At 40.1% G+C, this 15,584-nt stretch overlaps 2 protein-coding genes across 2 annotated transcripts in view; both read right to left on the bottom strand.

Annotated features, from left to right (window-relative positions):
- Positions 1-2,484, bottom strand: part of Slc30a10 (solute carrier family 30 member 10) — a 37,238-nt gene extending 34,754 nt beyond the window's left edge. The window contains exon 1 of the mRNA XM_042681287.1: positions 2,034-2,484. Within this exon, the coding sequence (XP_042537221.1) occupies positions 2,034-2,484 (451 nt within the window). The remainder of the gene's footprint in view (positions 1-2,033) is intronic.
- A 5,552-nt stretch (positions 2,485-8,036) lies between these two features.
- Eprs1 (glutamyl-prolyl-tRNA synthetase 1) overlaps positions 8,037-15,584 on the bottom strand; it is a 65,200-nt gene continuing 57,652 nt past the window's right edge. The window contains exons 30-32 of the mRNA XM_042681397.1: positions 13,511-13,589; positions 8,476-8,540; positions 8,037-8,377 (exon numbers count right to left, since the gene is read on the bottom strand). Coding sequence (XP_042537331.1) covers positions 8,227-8,377; positions 8,476-8,540; positions 13,511-13,589 — 295 coding nt within the window. The 3' untranslated portion in view covers positions 8,037-8,226. The remainder of the gene's footprint in view (positions 8,378-8,475; positions 8,541-13,510; positions 13,590-15,584) is intronic.

Genomic DNA, 15,584 nt, shown 5'->3' with positions numbered 1-15,584 from the left:
CTGAGGGACAGCACCCAGGCCCAGAGTTCAGGCCCACGACCGAACCCCCCCTCCCCTCTAAAAAAATTCAAGGACACTAAAAGCTGCCAAAATAACAATGTAACATAGAATACCAATATTAAGGCATTGGCTATAAACTACACTTAGTTATTACAGAAGAATACAATGTAATACCGTATACTCTACAGGAAGAGACATACTCCAGAATAAAACCAGCAGAAGCCCATGTGGTCAGGGTAACATTCTTTCCTTAAGCCTTTTAACTGTTACCTCAGCATGGACATAAACACTAGAAAGTGGTTTCCCAAAGGAAAAGTGAATTAAGAGCTGTGTGATAATAATTCAGCTTATGAAAAAGAACTATGAATGTATATAAGTTCTAACTGTGTCAAAGTCAGAACTCTAACCTAAATGGCTTTATTAAATGCAGACAGAGATCATCTATCAAGAATAAAGTTAGGGGCTGGAAATGTGGCTTAGTGGTAAAGTGCTTGCCTAGCATGCACGAAGCCCTGGGTTTGATTCCTCAGTACCACATAAACAGAAAAAGCCAGAAGTGTGCTGTGGATCAAGTGGTAGAGTGCTAGCCTTGAGCAAAAGAAGCTCAGGGACAGTGCTCAGGCCCTGAGTTCAAGCCCCAGGACTGGAGAAAGAAAGAGAGAAAGGAAGGAAGGAAGGAAGGAAGGAAGGAAGGAAGAAAGAAAGAAAGAGAGAGAGACAGAGAGAAAGAGAGACAGAGAGAAAGAGAGAGAGAAAGAAAGAAAGAGAGAGAGAATAAAGAAATCTTGTGGCACAACTAAAGATATGTAAGCCCAGTAATATTGACAATCTGAAATAATCTCCCAGGCTTAACTTTATGCCTAATAATTATATAGTTGAATTCTATATACATGCCATATTGAACACATGAATTTTATCATCTGAAACCCCAAGTGGTAGTTTTCACTTGGTGACTGATGTAATCATGATATTGCGTTAATATTGCTTTTTACAAAATAGGATTTTTTTTTTTTTGTCGGTCGTGGGGCTTGAACTCTGGGCCTGGGCGCTGTCCCTCAGCTCTTCAGCTCAAGGCTAGGGCTCTACCACTTGAGCCACAGCACCACTTCCCAAAATAGGATGTTTTAATTTTTTTTTTTTTGTCAGTTGTGGGGCTTGAACTCTGACTATGATGACTGAAGAATGCAAACAGAAAAAAAAGGATCAATACTAAATAAGGAAAAACTTGACATATATTTTTGATTTTTTGCAACATATATACATATACATAATTTTATATATAATTATATATACAAGCTTATATATAATTATATATATAATTTTAAGTCACTTTATGGCAATAAAGTGAAAAAACATGATTCCATCTCATAAAGAAGCTACTTTTTAGATTTACTGTTTTCTTCCAAGATTTAATTCAATCTGGCAACAGATGACCCAGTAACTTTGGTATCCACTCTTAAGTCCTTTTTGAGGATTCACAGGTACATTGTTTTCCTTTTACTCGCAGAGAATATATGCCTACAATAAATAAGTGCAAATATTCCTGGTCAGAAACCACAATCTTCTTTTAGTGTCGTCCCTCTCCCCGTTTTACATAACATTCATTAACTTCTGTTAACAGTGTCTCTAAGAGTTTATCAGTGAGTTAGATATGCAGCCCCACGTTTTTTAGAACTTTAAAATTCAAACACAGCCATGTCACATCTAAGGAGACTGTTTATGACACCGCATGCATTTTCTTTCCACTTGTTCCCCATACACCTCCGGTCAGTGCATTTGATTCCTTCCTACTGATCTGAACATACTGTTTCATTCTTTGAGAGGAAAAATTAAAGAGCACCTTCCACCCATGCAAATGGCCTGAAAAGCCAGACTGAAAGCCAGTCTTCTAAGAAAGACCTATTGTAAAATCACAAGGAAAAGAGGCCCACCCAGTGAGTAGGGCCTCTCCAGATAGGAGCCCCAGAGGCCCCTGAACACAACACCTGCCAGAATGCTCTATAACTTTGCTACCACCATCAGAAGAGCTTTACCTGTTTTGGTGTCGCCCTGAGACCTGGGCGCTGTGCAGTAGGAGCAGTCCAAGAAGATGACATAGTTAAGAATATTGAAGAACAGCCCAACGACTCCAGCACCAAGTACCAGCAGGGGCTTCTCTGTCTTCTGGGGATTGATATACCTCTTGATGGCTTCAACCAGGATGCTGAACATGAGTGCCACAGCAAAAACACTGTTGCCAAACGCTCCCACCACATCTGCCCGAAGAAAACCAAATGTGCTCTTCCTGTGATGTTTTATTCTGCTAGCCCTGACACCGAAAAGTCCTATGATCATGGACAAAAGGTGAGAAAGGACGGCAAATGCATCAGACGCCAAAGAGAGGGAGTTGCCTACGTGAGAGATCACTAACTCCATCACAAAAAGGAGGGTGCTGACCACACACATGGCGATCAAACGGAAGCTCCTTCCCGAGTAGCGCCCCATAGCAGCTGAGTGTTCTGGAAGTCTCTCCTCTGTTTCTCAGGAAGGCTGAGCTCTTCGGAGAGCAGCCACAGATTTACTGATAACAGCTCCTTGCTAATTCACCCCTTCAGCCTTTCAGTGTTTCTCATATTTGGAAATCATCTTTTATAGGCTGCTATAAAGCCATAAAATAGTTTAAAGGGCAATTAAGCAAGAGATGTCATGTGAGCAAAGGTTTGTAGAAATGGAAGACACTGGCTCCCGATATGGGCTTGAGACATTTGTTTGGTTGTATGTCTTTGTTTTCTTACAGAGCTAAATATCTTTCAATTGTGTAGCTCATGGATACCTATGGACTTTCCAGGTTCTCCTGCTCCATGCATGAATCAGTAGCGGTAATGAAGTAAGTCATTTGATATCAACAATCATGTCTTGACTATCTGATGTGTAAGTAGCTTTGAATGCCATCTACTGTGTGAAACCAGGAATATTCTAGGGCCACTGACCTGGAAATCAAAGCTACAGTACGTAAAAGCCAATGTTAAAGCTACAGTGTCTACAACTTTGCCCACTGACCAGGAATAAACTACTACCCTCCTTCCAGTCTTCATAAATAAGAAAAGAACATTCTTCTCATTGAGGCATGGAGATGCATTTTTAATACGGAGGAGCTAAAGACAATCCCTCATAGCTTCAGGATAAAAGACAAACTATGGTGCAAGGAAATTTCATTCTTAAAAATTCTTTAAAAATCCTAAGATCTGCCAGGTGCTGGTGGGTTATGCCTGTAATTCTAGCTAGTAAGGAGGCTGAGATGTGAGGATCACAGTTCAAAGCCTACCGGAGTGGGAAAGGCAGTGAGACTTTCATCTCCAACGACCTACCTAAAAATTGGAAGTGGAACTGTGGCTCAAAGGGGTAGAGCCCTAGCTTTAAGCAAAAAAAGTCCAAGGACAGGGCCCAGGCCCTGAGTTCAAGTCCCACAATTGGGGGAAAAAAATCCTAAGACCTGTTAGACCCTTACAGCTCTTTGGGGTTTACCAATGTGGAAAATAATAGTGGCCTGTATTGTTTTGAACAGCCTCACTATTACTACTTTAAAAGAAATACAGGCTGTCGCATGCTTGTCTGTATCCCACTCAGGAGACCGTGATTGGGAGCATTATGGTTTGAGACCTGTGCAATGAAAAATCTGGTCCCAGTGAGGTAATCTGCTATCCCAGCTATACCGGTAGCATGCATAAGAAGTTGTGGTCCAGGTTGGTGGGGAAAAAATGGAGACTTTGATTCAAAAATAACTAGAGCAAAAGCCTGTGGGTGTGGCTCAAGCAATAGAACACCTACTTAGCAAACAGAAGGCCCAGAGTTCAAACCCTAGTAATGCAAAAAACTAAACTAGTAATAAGAATAATCTGATGTGATAGTTACTTTTATGTGTTCCCTTGGTTTCAAAGGGAAATTCTGGGGGTTTGAGAATGTTTCAGGATGAGGTTAACATTTGAAGCCATAGACAGTAGAGCAGACTGCCTCCTAATGTGGATGAGTCTAGTCTATGCTGTTGAAGGACTACATAGAGCAAAAAAAGCCTGGAACTCCTGCCTGATCCTATCAGCCATGACTTCAGGGCAGTGTGAAGTAGGTACAAAAGAATGGAGAGTAAAAAGATTAATGATAGGCCAGGTGCTGGTGGTTCATGCCTGTAATCCTAGCTACTCAGGAGGCTGAGATCTGAGGATCGCAGTTCAAAGCCAGCCTGGGCAGGAACATCCGTGAGACTTTTATTTCCAATTAATCACCAGAAAACTGGAAGCGGTAGTGTGGCTCAAGTGGTTGAGCATTCACCCGGAGCTGAAGAGCTCAGGGACAGTGCCCAGACCAAGTTCAAGCCCCACGAACTGACGCCGCCCCCCACCAAAAAAAGTTATTTCTCTCAAAACTTGGTTTTTGGGCTGGGAAGGTGGCTCAGTGGTAAAGTGCTTGCCTTGCATGCATGAGGCCCTGGGTTCGATTCCTCAGCACCATGTAAGCAAAAAGAAAAAAAGCCAGAAGTGGCACTGTGGCTCAAGTGGTAGAGTGCTAGCCTTGAGCTAAATTGCTGAGAGACAGCGCCCAGGCCCAGAGTTCAGGCCCCACGACCGGACCACCCCCCCCCCCCCAAAAAACAACAACAACAACAACAACTTGGTTTTTGGTGACATTTCCATTATGTGACTTAAAATGCTTTCTATCATTGCAGTACCATTGATGTTCCAAACATTATTAAAACTTTCCAAAATGTTGGAGACATTGATTTGACATTGCCTTAGCTGACTCACAAGGAAAATACGTTTATGCTTGTTATTTTAGGCCTACTGGCGTGGCAGAACAAGGTTAAGCTCAAGCATAGAATGGCTGTCTGCTCACTCAGCTCAATGGGTCACTCAGCTGGGTCACTCAGCTCAATGCACAGACTGCCTGATTCTGCATCTTAAATACAACTAATACCAGAAAACAGAACTGAGAAAATGAAGTTACTTTTAGTTTTACCTACTACTATATCTATCTTCTGGCCCTGGGCAAAGTAGGCAATTTGCTAAATAAATGACTGACATATTCTAATTATAGTAAAAGTGACAAGCAAGAGCCAAAACAGTCTGAAGATAACAAGGTCCTGTCTTCTTAAGAATTTTTGTTGTTTTTGTTCATTTTTTTTTGCTGGTCCTGGGGCTGAACTCTGGTTGGGCACTGTCCCTGAGACTCTTTGTGCTTAACGATAGAACTCCTGCGTAGCTAAGATTATGGGTGTGAGCCACCAGCATCTGGCTTTAGAAGGCACTTTTTTGATATTTTACCTAAATCTAAATTTCAGGGAAAAAAGTCCTTAATCATTTCTCTGAACAGTGAATTCCTTTTGGACAGCATATTTAAGGCTCTTCTGATTAGTTCAGGCACAAAACAAGTGGTAATTAGTCTATGAATGACTTCACATTTCCTTTATAGACCAGCTTTAAAAAAAAAAAAAAAGGAAAAAAAAAAACAGCCAGATGGGCTGGGAAGGTGGCTCAGTGGTAGAGTGCTTGCCTTGCATGCATGAGGCCCTGGGTTCAATTCCTCAGCACCACATAAGCAGAAAGAAAAAAAAAAAAAAAGGCTGGCTCAAGTGGCAGAGTGCTAGCCTTGAGCTGAAGAGCTGAGGGACAGCACCCAGGCCCAGAGTTCAGGCCCCACAACCGGACCCCCCCCCACAAAAAAAAAATCCATCCATCTTCCTAGTTTACACCACCAATAAATGTATAGTTAAATAAAAGCATGTTAAAAAAAAAAGTCGTAAGTGGTGCTGTGGCTCAAGTGGTAGAGCGCTAGCCTTGAGCTGAAGAGCTGAGGGACAGCGCCCAGGCCCAGAGTTCAGGCCCCACAACTGGACCCCCCCCCCCAAAAAAAAAAAAAGAAAGAAAACAGCCAGATGCTGGTGGCTCATATCTGTGTCCTAGCTACTCAGGAGGCTGATACAATCACAGTTCAAAGCCAGGCCAGGCAGGAAAGTACATGAGACTCATCTCTAATTAACCACCAGAAAACTGGAAGTGGCACTGTGGCTCAAGTGGTAGAGCACTAGGCTTGAACACAAAAGCTCAGGGATAGCACCCAGGCCCTGAGTTTAAGTCCCATGACTGACAAAAACAAAAACACTTTAGGCTGGTGGTAGTGGCTCATGGGGGTAATCCTAGCTATTCAGAAAACTGAGATCTAAGGATCACTGTTTGAAGCCAGCCTATGCAGGAAAGTCACTTTCAATTAGCCACTAGAAGTAGAATTTTGGTTCAAGTGGTAGAGCACTAGCCTTTGGCAAAAATTCAGAGATGGTGCTCAGGTCCTGAGCTCAAGCCCCAGAACCAGCACAAAGTACAAAATCAAAGAGCCTCAACACTTTAGCTTCTAATTGTTTCCCTGAATACTAAGAGGATAAGTGACTACTTTAAAGCTGTTAGGAGTAACTTCCAGCTGATCCTGTCATAGCAATAGCTGTCACCATGTGTTAGCTGTTCTACCTTACTCTATGAGGTAGAGGAACTCTCTAATGGGTATCAGACTTCTTTCCTATTTAAGAAATAAGCAGTTTACATTGCTTCTAACCATGGAAAAGTAATGAAGAATTGCCATCCATCATGAAACTGATTCAGAGTTCAAAGATGTGGCTAAAATATTTCACTTGCTCTCATATAGTTATGACATTATTCTTAAAGCATACTGTAGTTAGTATGCTTTCAAGTAACAATTTCCTATCAATGTAAGAACAGTTCCTGTTTCTTACACATAGCCAGGTACTTTACTGCCTTTGAATCTTACTTCCTCTGCCTGACACATTTTTCTTCCTCCATTTACACTAAAATTCTATTCATCTTTCAAAACTGCTTAGAATGTAGGCCCTTTTGGAGCACTTCCTCTTTACTGGTGTATTGATCACTGTCAATATGGAAAACCCTACTGGAACAGAGTGCTGAAGGAAGACATTACAAAGGATACTAGAAATTAAAGGTAAAAAGTATTCCAGGAAAAGAGACATAGATGGGAAACAGCAAGAGGCCCTACCTGGTTGGGGTGCAAAGACAGGAAGAGTCTGCTGAAGTAGGCAAATGATGGCCAGCCACAAAAGGATTTCAAGGTGTAAACCAAAAAAAAGACAAACACAAAAGCACCCATGGAAATGTAGAGACTGGCTTCGAGATTAACAGATTAATCTATGGAAGGGAAGGTATAAACACATTCAACCTAACAGCTATTTATTTTGCTGGCTAAAGACTATGGATGTCAGAGTTAGAGCAGCTGCCTAGTATTCCGGTTTCCTGTTTGAGTTTACAGGGTCAGAGCTGTTCTTCCAGGCAGCAAAGACTGGGATAGAGAGTGAAATGAGATTTTGGAGGCATGCCAACCCGAAAATGTTGATGGAACATAGAGAATTTAGTGTAACTAAAACAGGTCTAGAGCTCAGACCTGGAGATACAAATGTGAAGAGTTGTTTGCCTATTAATGCTGTTAGAAACTGAGATTAGATGAGGTTGATGAGACAGTATGAGAAGAAGGCCATGTATGGATATTTAATATATAAATATATTAGCAGCAAACCAAGGAAGAAAAGCTGGTGAATCATAACTACGAAAAAGTCAGAAGGTAAAGGGGCAAATCATAGAAATAAGCATAATAAAAAGAGTATCATATGCAGTCATGATTTAGCAAGCCAAGAATAATTGAACATTCACTCTGACCTAGGGTATCACCACTGATTTTGGTGAAAAACACCACTGTGAGGGCAAAAGAAGGGTAAGGAAAGACGGAAAGAAAGAAGTAGGAGAAGGGCTGATTGACTACTCCTTCATAAATTAAAACTTGACTTCTAGAGATCCAATGGTAACTAAAGGGAGAGAAGCTCAAGGAAAAGTTTATTATTATTTGTGGTGATTTTAGGCTCAGTATTAGGAACCACAGAAGGACGACAGGTAGGTAGACCATAACTAATTTTCAGTGACCCATCTCTTGATAGAAATTTGTGCATGTAATTTAGGTATTTCAGAGAGAAAAGAATACATGAAGCACTATTAGTTCATGATATTTATTACTGGAGTTGTTTACAGAAAAATCTTTTCATTGTTAATTTATTCATAAGAATAGCTGTTCATCCATGTGACCTCCTTTTATTTTAAAAAATCAAAAAAGTGTATGAGAAGATTATTAGTATCAACTTTTTAAAAAGTCAGGAGGACTAGAGAGTGACGTTTGTTTTATCTTTCAGTAACTCCGACCAAACAAGGTGTAGAATTTGGCAGGGTTCTTGCCACAGACACATTTGGCTCCAGGCTGCAGCTCACGGAGTGGCTTGAAAGGGATACAAAGGCTTTTAGCTCCCATGGATGGAGCACCAGGTTCAAGATCCTGATCCCTGGAAATAAGCAAATAAGAATTCCAGTTATCCATACTGGATAACGCATTCTCTCACAGATACAAGACTTCACAAGCATGTTAGTTAATGATGTTTACCTGGCAGTGGTCTTTTTGATCCAGTCTTCACAGTCAATTTCCCCACAGAATGGAATCTGAGCAATCTAATAAGAAAAGGAGAAGTGTTCAGTATTTCTAACCCGTTCTATCTATAGAAGGATTTGAGTTTTCTCTATAACTCATGGCAAAAAGTATGGGGCTCCCAGTCTCTTTCTAGCCACAGTACTTAGAAACTTGCTCAGAATTTTCTTGCTCTACCATCAAAAATCCAAACTCAGAATAAGACACACTGAAGGAATCTCTGCAGTACTGTAACATGTCCTAATAACCCGGCTACAACATAGTACACTCAGCAGAACCTTATCAGATATGTACTAATGGCTGTTTTACATACCTGATGGCTACAGGGAGTATGAACAGGAGACACTTCATAGTGGTTTTTAAAGTGATGATTGCAATAGCAACAATCAGGAAGACCTGACATTTCTGATAGGCTATGGCTAAGTGAATAATTCGCACTCTGTAACTTGGGTGCCAGCAACTTAGGAGGCTGAGATCTGGGGATCATGGTTCAAAGCCAGCCTGGGAAGGCAAGTCTGTAAGATTCTTAGATCCACTAAACTACCACAAAAAAAAAAGAGTTCAAGCCCCAGGACTGAACCAACACTAGAAAATAAATTAAAATTAAAAAATAAATAAAATTTTAAAAAAAGTTGAATAATGGTCACTTAGGCCTTTGTCTTAATTTTGAAACTTTACATTTGTTTAAAAATCTTTAGATTTTTTTCCTCAATACAATGTAAAGTTTTGACTAGACCAGAATTAAGATTTCTCCCAGTTCTTTCATAGTATGTCCACCACAAAATGAGATCTATCTGCAATAATAATTATAGGGTAGCCCACTGCCCAAATCCTGGAGATTAATGTTAATGATGCGAAGAACATCATTAACACATCAGAAATTAACAAGCAGCCGATGGTAATCTATAGCTCTATGAAAGGGAGATACAAGAGCTATTAGAAGTAATATTCGGGCTGGGAATGTGGCTTAGTGGTAGAGTGCTTGCCTAGGCATGCATGAAGCTCTGGGCTGGATTCCTCAATACCACATAAACAGAAAAAGCTGTAAGTGGCTCAAGTGCTAGAGTGCTAATCTTAAGCAAAAGAAGCTCAGGGACCGTGCCCAGGCCCTGAGTTCAAGCCCCAGGACTGGCAAAAAAAAAAAAAAAAGAATAGAAAAGAAATAATACCAATGTCCCCAGATTCCTCACCAACTTTCCCCTATTAACACAGGGGGAAGGCAAAAAGATAGTTAACCAAGACTCTCAGTTTACTCAGTTCAATATATCAATCTAATTCCCAGCTTATAAACTTTTTCTGATAAACAATAAAGAGGTGATAAATTTCGTGGTAAGACTTGGAAGAGTTTTGACAAGAATGGAAGAAAATGGCAGAGATTGGCTAGAATAAACATTTGAAGTAGTTTCAATATAGAAATTCTTGGTGCAATGAAAGCTAAAGCAAAAACAAACCCAGAGATACAAACCAAAATAACAGTTAATTCCTTCTATTGAGAGTTATCAAACAAAAAAGCATGATAAAATGTGTATTCATAAAATTCATGATAAAGCCAGGTCCTTGTGGCTGACACAATTCTAGCTACTCAGGAGGCTGACATCAGAGATTGGGGAAAGTCCACAAGTCTCTTATTTCCAATTACCATGTGAAAACCAGTAAGTGGAGCTGTGGCTCCGTGTAATAAAGTTCACAGACAGCACCCATGCCCTGAGTTCAAGCCCCATGACTGACCAAAAAAATCATGAAAAAACTGAGAGTTTTAGCTTAGCAGGCCTGTCTATGATTCCTGAGACCATCGGTTTGATCCTCAACATCACAACAGATGGATGGATGAGCGGAATTCATGATAATAGATACAACAGGGGAAAAACTTTCTTATCTGCCTTCAACTATGCAGTGAAGAACCACAGACTTAATATAAAGAAAAATAGGGGGTAGGGAAGGTGGCTCAGCGGTACAGTGCTTGCCTCATATGCATGAGGCCCTGGGTTCGATTCCTCAGCACCACATAAACAGAAAAGGCTGGAAGTAGCACTGTGGCTCAAGTAGAGCACTAGCCGTGGGTTGATGAGCTGAGGGACAGCGTCCAGGCCTACAACTCAAGCCCCACGACAGACAAAAAAAAAAAAAAAAAGAAAGAAAAAAGAAAAATAGGGGCTGGGAATGTGGCGTAGTGACTGAGTGCATGCCTATCATGCATGAAGTCCTGAGTTCTATTTCTCAGTACCCCATAAATAGAAAATGCTGGAAATGGCACTGTGGTTTAAGTTGTAGAGTACTAGTCTTGAGCAAAAAAAGGAAGCTCAGGGCAGTGCCCAGGCCCTGAGATCAAGTCCCAGGACTGGCAATAAATAAATAAATACATATAAATCTGGTAACTAATAATTTTTTTTTTTTTTTTTTTGTCAGTCGTGGGGCTTGAACTCTGGGCCTGGGCGCTGTCCCTCAGCTCCTCAGCTCAAGGCGAGCACTCTACCACTTGAGCTACAGCGCCACCTGCCCGGGCTGGCTTTGAACCGCGATCCTCAGATCTCAGCCTCCTGAGTAGCTAGGATTACAGGCATGAGCCACCAGCACCCGGCTTTTTATAATTTTCTTCTTCCTTAAAAAAATACCAAGATGGTCTGTATCTTCAAAACAAAATTAAAAAAATGTAAAATAGTCGTAGCATATAAACAAATTCAACAGAAGTTTTATTTGAATTCCTAAGTAGTAATTTTATAAAAACTATGCTTTAATTCTTTCTAGTTTCAAAGTAATGTTTAGAGGATAAGACTTGAAAATTCTGGCTTTTGGGGCTTGACCTTCATTAATATGAAAGAGACAATAGACATTTTTAGTTATTCAGCTGTGAAAAGTTTTTCAACTTAATTTAATGATTTTTATATTTCTTCTTCTTTTTTTGGTTGTGGAGTTTGAACTCAGGGCCTAGGCACTGTCCCCGAGCCTCTTTGTGCTCAAGGCTAGGTTCTTCCATTTGAGCCATAGCACCACTTTCAGTTTTTGAGTGGTTAACTGGAGATAAGAAATGCCTGAGCTAGCTTCCAACTGTGATCCTCCGATCTCAGCCTCCTGAGAAGCTAGATTACAGGCATGAGCCACTGGCATCCAACTATTTATTCTTAGAAATACATTTTTGTAGTATGGAATGTTGTAAACCCTTAGAAGTAGTGGTACATGCCTATAATCATGGTGGTGGAAACAGAAGGATGCAGAGGTCAAGGCCAGTCTCAACAGAGTTAGCAAGACTCTAAGTCAAAAAACAAGAAGTAGAAACAAAAGAGCGTGGGGTTCAACGGGTATAACACATGTAGTTCTCAGTCCCTAATACCAGAAAAAAAGATTTTAGGAAAAAAAAGTAAATGATAAGAAACAGTAATATTCAAAAATCATGAGCTCAACAAAATTAACTACTATTAATATATAAGAATAAACCACATACAGAAAGGCATTGTTTTTCATTGGCTTAAGCCCATCCTTTGGAAAAACTACCAAAATAAAATCCTATAAATCAAATGTCTTTCTGTTTTTTTCATCTATAACAACAGACAAGAGTAGAAAGAAAATAAAAATTTCAACATATAATAATAGAAGTTAAAATTTGTGCAGTAATTTATTAATAACAGGATAAAAGATTCGACTCCCATTAATACCTTTTGAGATTCATTTCTTTGAAATCAATGGATTAACTGAGTTACCCTATTGATTTATTAACTCTTATGCGATTTCTCTAATAGACTATGTTGTAAATTGACCACCATATTTCTATAGTAAAAGAAAATTTTATATAAAAAATTTATGAGGCAAAAGGAAAATATCATAAATAAATTGTAAAAAAAGGACAAAGGCAATAAAACAATAATAAAAGGCTAAACCCCGAGGAATTATGAATCTGAAGGGCAATTTTTTTTTTTTTTTTGGGTCCGGTCGTGGGGCCTGAACGCTGTCCCTCAGCTCTTCAGCTCAAGGCTAGCACTCTACCACTTGAGCCACAGTGCCACTTCCGGCTTTTTTCTTATGTGGTGCTGAGGAATCGAACCCAGGGCCTTGAGCATGCAAGGCAAGTGCTCTACCACTGAGCCACCTTCCCAGCCCCATCTGAAGGGCATTTCGAGATCTATATTGTACTTTTTTACAAGTTATTAAACTGAGAATCACATAGATTAATATTACCAGCTTGTACAATGAGACATACTAGCATTCATAAATCAGAGTGTTGTTTATATTCTCAACATTAAAAAAATACAGAGAAAAGTACATTAAACTGAACAGCAGTGGGGGAGGAAGCAGAATCTAACTTCTAGCACCAGGTTCAACACTATGAAGCTTGGGCTTTTAGACTCTGGCCCATGATGATTTTCTCATTTGTAACCTGGGGATATGGGACTGGTTGCGTACTCAAACATGTAAGGTAGAATTCTAAAGTCCATAAGTGATTCACTCCAATAATAAATAACTTTGCACATCAGTTACAAAATTATATTTACAACTAGGACAGTTACATATACAGAATACACAAAACCAATGAAATCTCAGTCAAAAACTACCTAAGTTGAAAAAATCTTTACGGAGCCCAAAGTAGCCACTCATTTAAAAAGGAAGGCTTAAACCTGAGCAGCATTTTCTTCCATGTTATTCAGAAAGAGCAATCGACTAAGAGCCACGTACATATAATGAAATGTATAGTCAGGGAATTGAGAGAAACTGACTTTTAACCTTGTGTTTTATTTCTGAAACTAGAATATTGTTTACTGTAGGAATAGATACCAAAATGAAATGATCACACAATGAAGTTAGGGTCCATAACAAACAAATGTCTTTTTAGGCAAAATTACTAAGCATGAGTTTACAAGTGTTAGCCAAAAAGTGACAGAACTTTGGGGAACCAGCAGAATATAACATATAATGCTAAATAATTACAATCTCTTCTGTGACTGTTAAAAACAAAACAATACAAACAAACAAACAAAAAACCCAGTTTGTGGAAATCTCTTACCTTTCCAGAATCCAGTATCTTCTGAAAATCTTCTAATGTATTAGCCACAACCATATGAGTCTTAAGATCTTCAGAAGCCCTACCAAAAGTATTAGAAAATATGTTTTACAAATTAGTTTTATAAAAACACATAAGCAACAATTAGGAAAAAAAAAAAGACCACAAAAACCCGAAGTTGGAAGAACTCAATTTGAAAGTTAACTTCCTTTACTAGGAGTGACCTTCAAGGAGATCAGCACTTTATCACAGTGCTACATGAACATGAAGGTGTGGGAAATTTGCCAAGTACACAGTAGGCAACCATTGCTTTTGTTATTGCTATTGAGACACAACTGAGTAACATTATTATTTTTTTTGTCGGTGGTGTGGCTTGAACTCTCGGCCTGGGTGCGATCCCTCAGCTCTTCAGCTCAAGGTGAGCAGTCTGTACCACTTGAACCACAGTGCCACTTGTGGGTTTTCTGAGTGGTTTATTGGAGATAAGGGTCTTACAGAGTTTCCTGCCCAGGCTGACTTTGAACTGTGATCCTCAGATCTCAGCCTCCTGAGTAGTTAGGATTACAGGCGTGAGCCACTGACACTCGGACTTCAACTGAGTAACATTCTATTCCTTGCTATCCACTTCCTACCTGTGGTAATATGTTACTTTTTTTTTTTGTAGGTCATAGGGCTTGAACTCTGGGCCTGGCCACTGTCCCTGTGCTCTTCAGCTCAGGCGAGCGCTCTACCACTTGAACCACAGCACCACTTCCGGTTTTCTAGTGGCTTACTGGAGGTAAGAGTCTCATGGACCCTCCTGCCCAGGCTGGCTTTGAACCATGATCCTCAGATCTCAGCCTCCTGAGTAGCTAGGATTACAGGTGTGAGCCACCGGAGCCCAGCAGTCTGTTACTTTTGAAAAGTTTTCTTTCTACAGAACTGGAAAAGTAGTAAATACTGTAAAATAAAATCTAGTAACTACTATTTATGACTGTCGTGATAAGCAAACACAAGGGTGTTAAGATATTTTGAAAAAGAAAAGCACATGAATATATATTAGTCGAGATATTTCCTTTTTTCTTTTTGTGCTGGCACTGGGACTTGAACTCAGGGCCTAGGTGCTGTCCCTTAGCTATTTTGCTCAAGGGTGGAGCTCTATCACTTGAGCCACAGGAACACTTTAAGTCCTTTTGGTAGTTAATTGGAAATAAAGAATCTTAATGTTTTTCTGTCAGGCTCGCTTTGAACCAAGATCCTGAGATCTCAGCCTCCTGAGTCAATAGAAGCCACTGGTGCCCAACTCAAGACATTTCACATACCATGTAAGAATACCTCTCCTAAGAATCCCAGGTTTTAGACATGCCACAAATAAATATTCTCTTCCACATCAAAGCCACTTATTTAGTCACTCATGAGTGGTGATGAAGGAAAAAGAACATTATTGACCACATGAACGCTATACCACTACTAGCTGTCTTCCAAGCATGCGGCTGCTTCTTCCCTTCCTTGTTACTATAGTGAGATGAGCCTGTGCAGTGAGAAAAGTCATATGCACTCCCTAGGCTGAAGCTTGAAGGCAGTATGCATGGCTCCTGAACATTCCCCCCGCCCAACCAACATGTCTAGACATGACTGTCATCTAGTTTTGACCATGTAAATGACTAGAGGCCAGGCTCTAGGAGATAGCAAATCCAATGAAATAAAAGGAATTAAGGTTTCTGAATAACCAGGGGGAGGAGAACCATCCTGACCTGCAACACTGACTTCACGCCGTTAAGACTACAAAAGTTATTCACTAAGCTCCGCTGGAATAGAACCACTGTACCAAAAGCCCTATTTGAACATTAAGACAAAATTACTGATGGAGTTACTTGTTCTAAATTCTGACAAATTCTATCAGTTGTACACAAACAAATCTTAGTTTCTATTTCTCCCAGATGTGAGGCTGAATGTGCATTAAACAAAGGGTATTATAAATTAACAAATACAAAGCAGGCACTGCTTTCCCTCAAATGGAGAGTCTATTGCTACTGGTGTGGCCTTAATCTCTGCTTCAGGTAGGCAGGAAAAACAGGACACCAATACCACAATTTTT

Source organism: Dipodomys spectabilis, unplaced genomic scaffold, assembly GCF_019054845.1.
Source record: "Dipodomys spectabilis isolate Male_0828 unplaced genomic scaffold, ASM1905484v1 ptg000069l, whole genome shotgun sequence".
Taxonomy (NCBI): Eukaryota; Metazoa; Chordata; class Mammalia; order Rodentia; family Heteromyidae; genus Dipodomys; species Dipodomys spectabilis.
The sequence above is the reverse complement of the archived record's forward strand: the minus strand, read 5'-3'. Positions and strand labels throughout refer to the sequence as shown.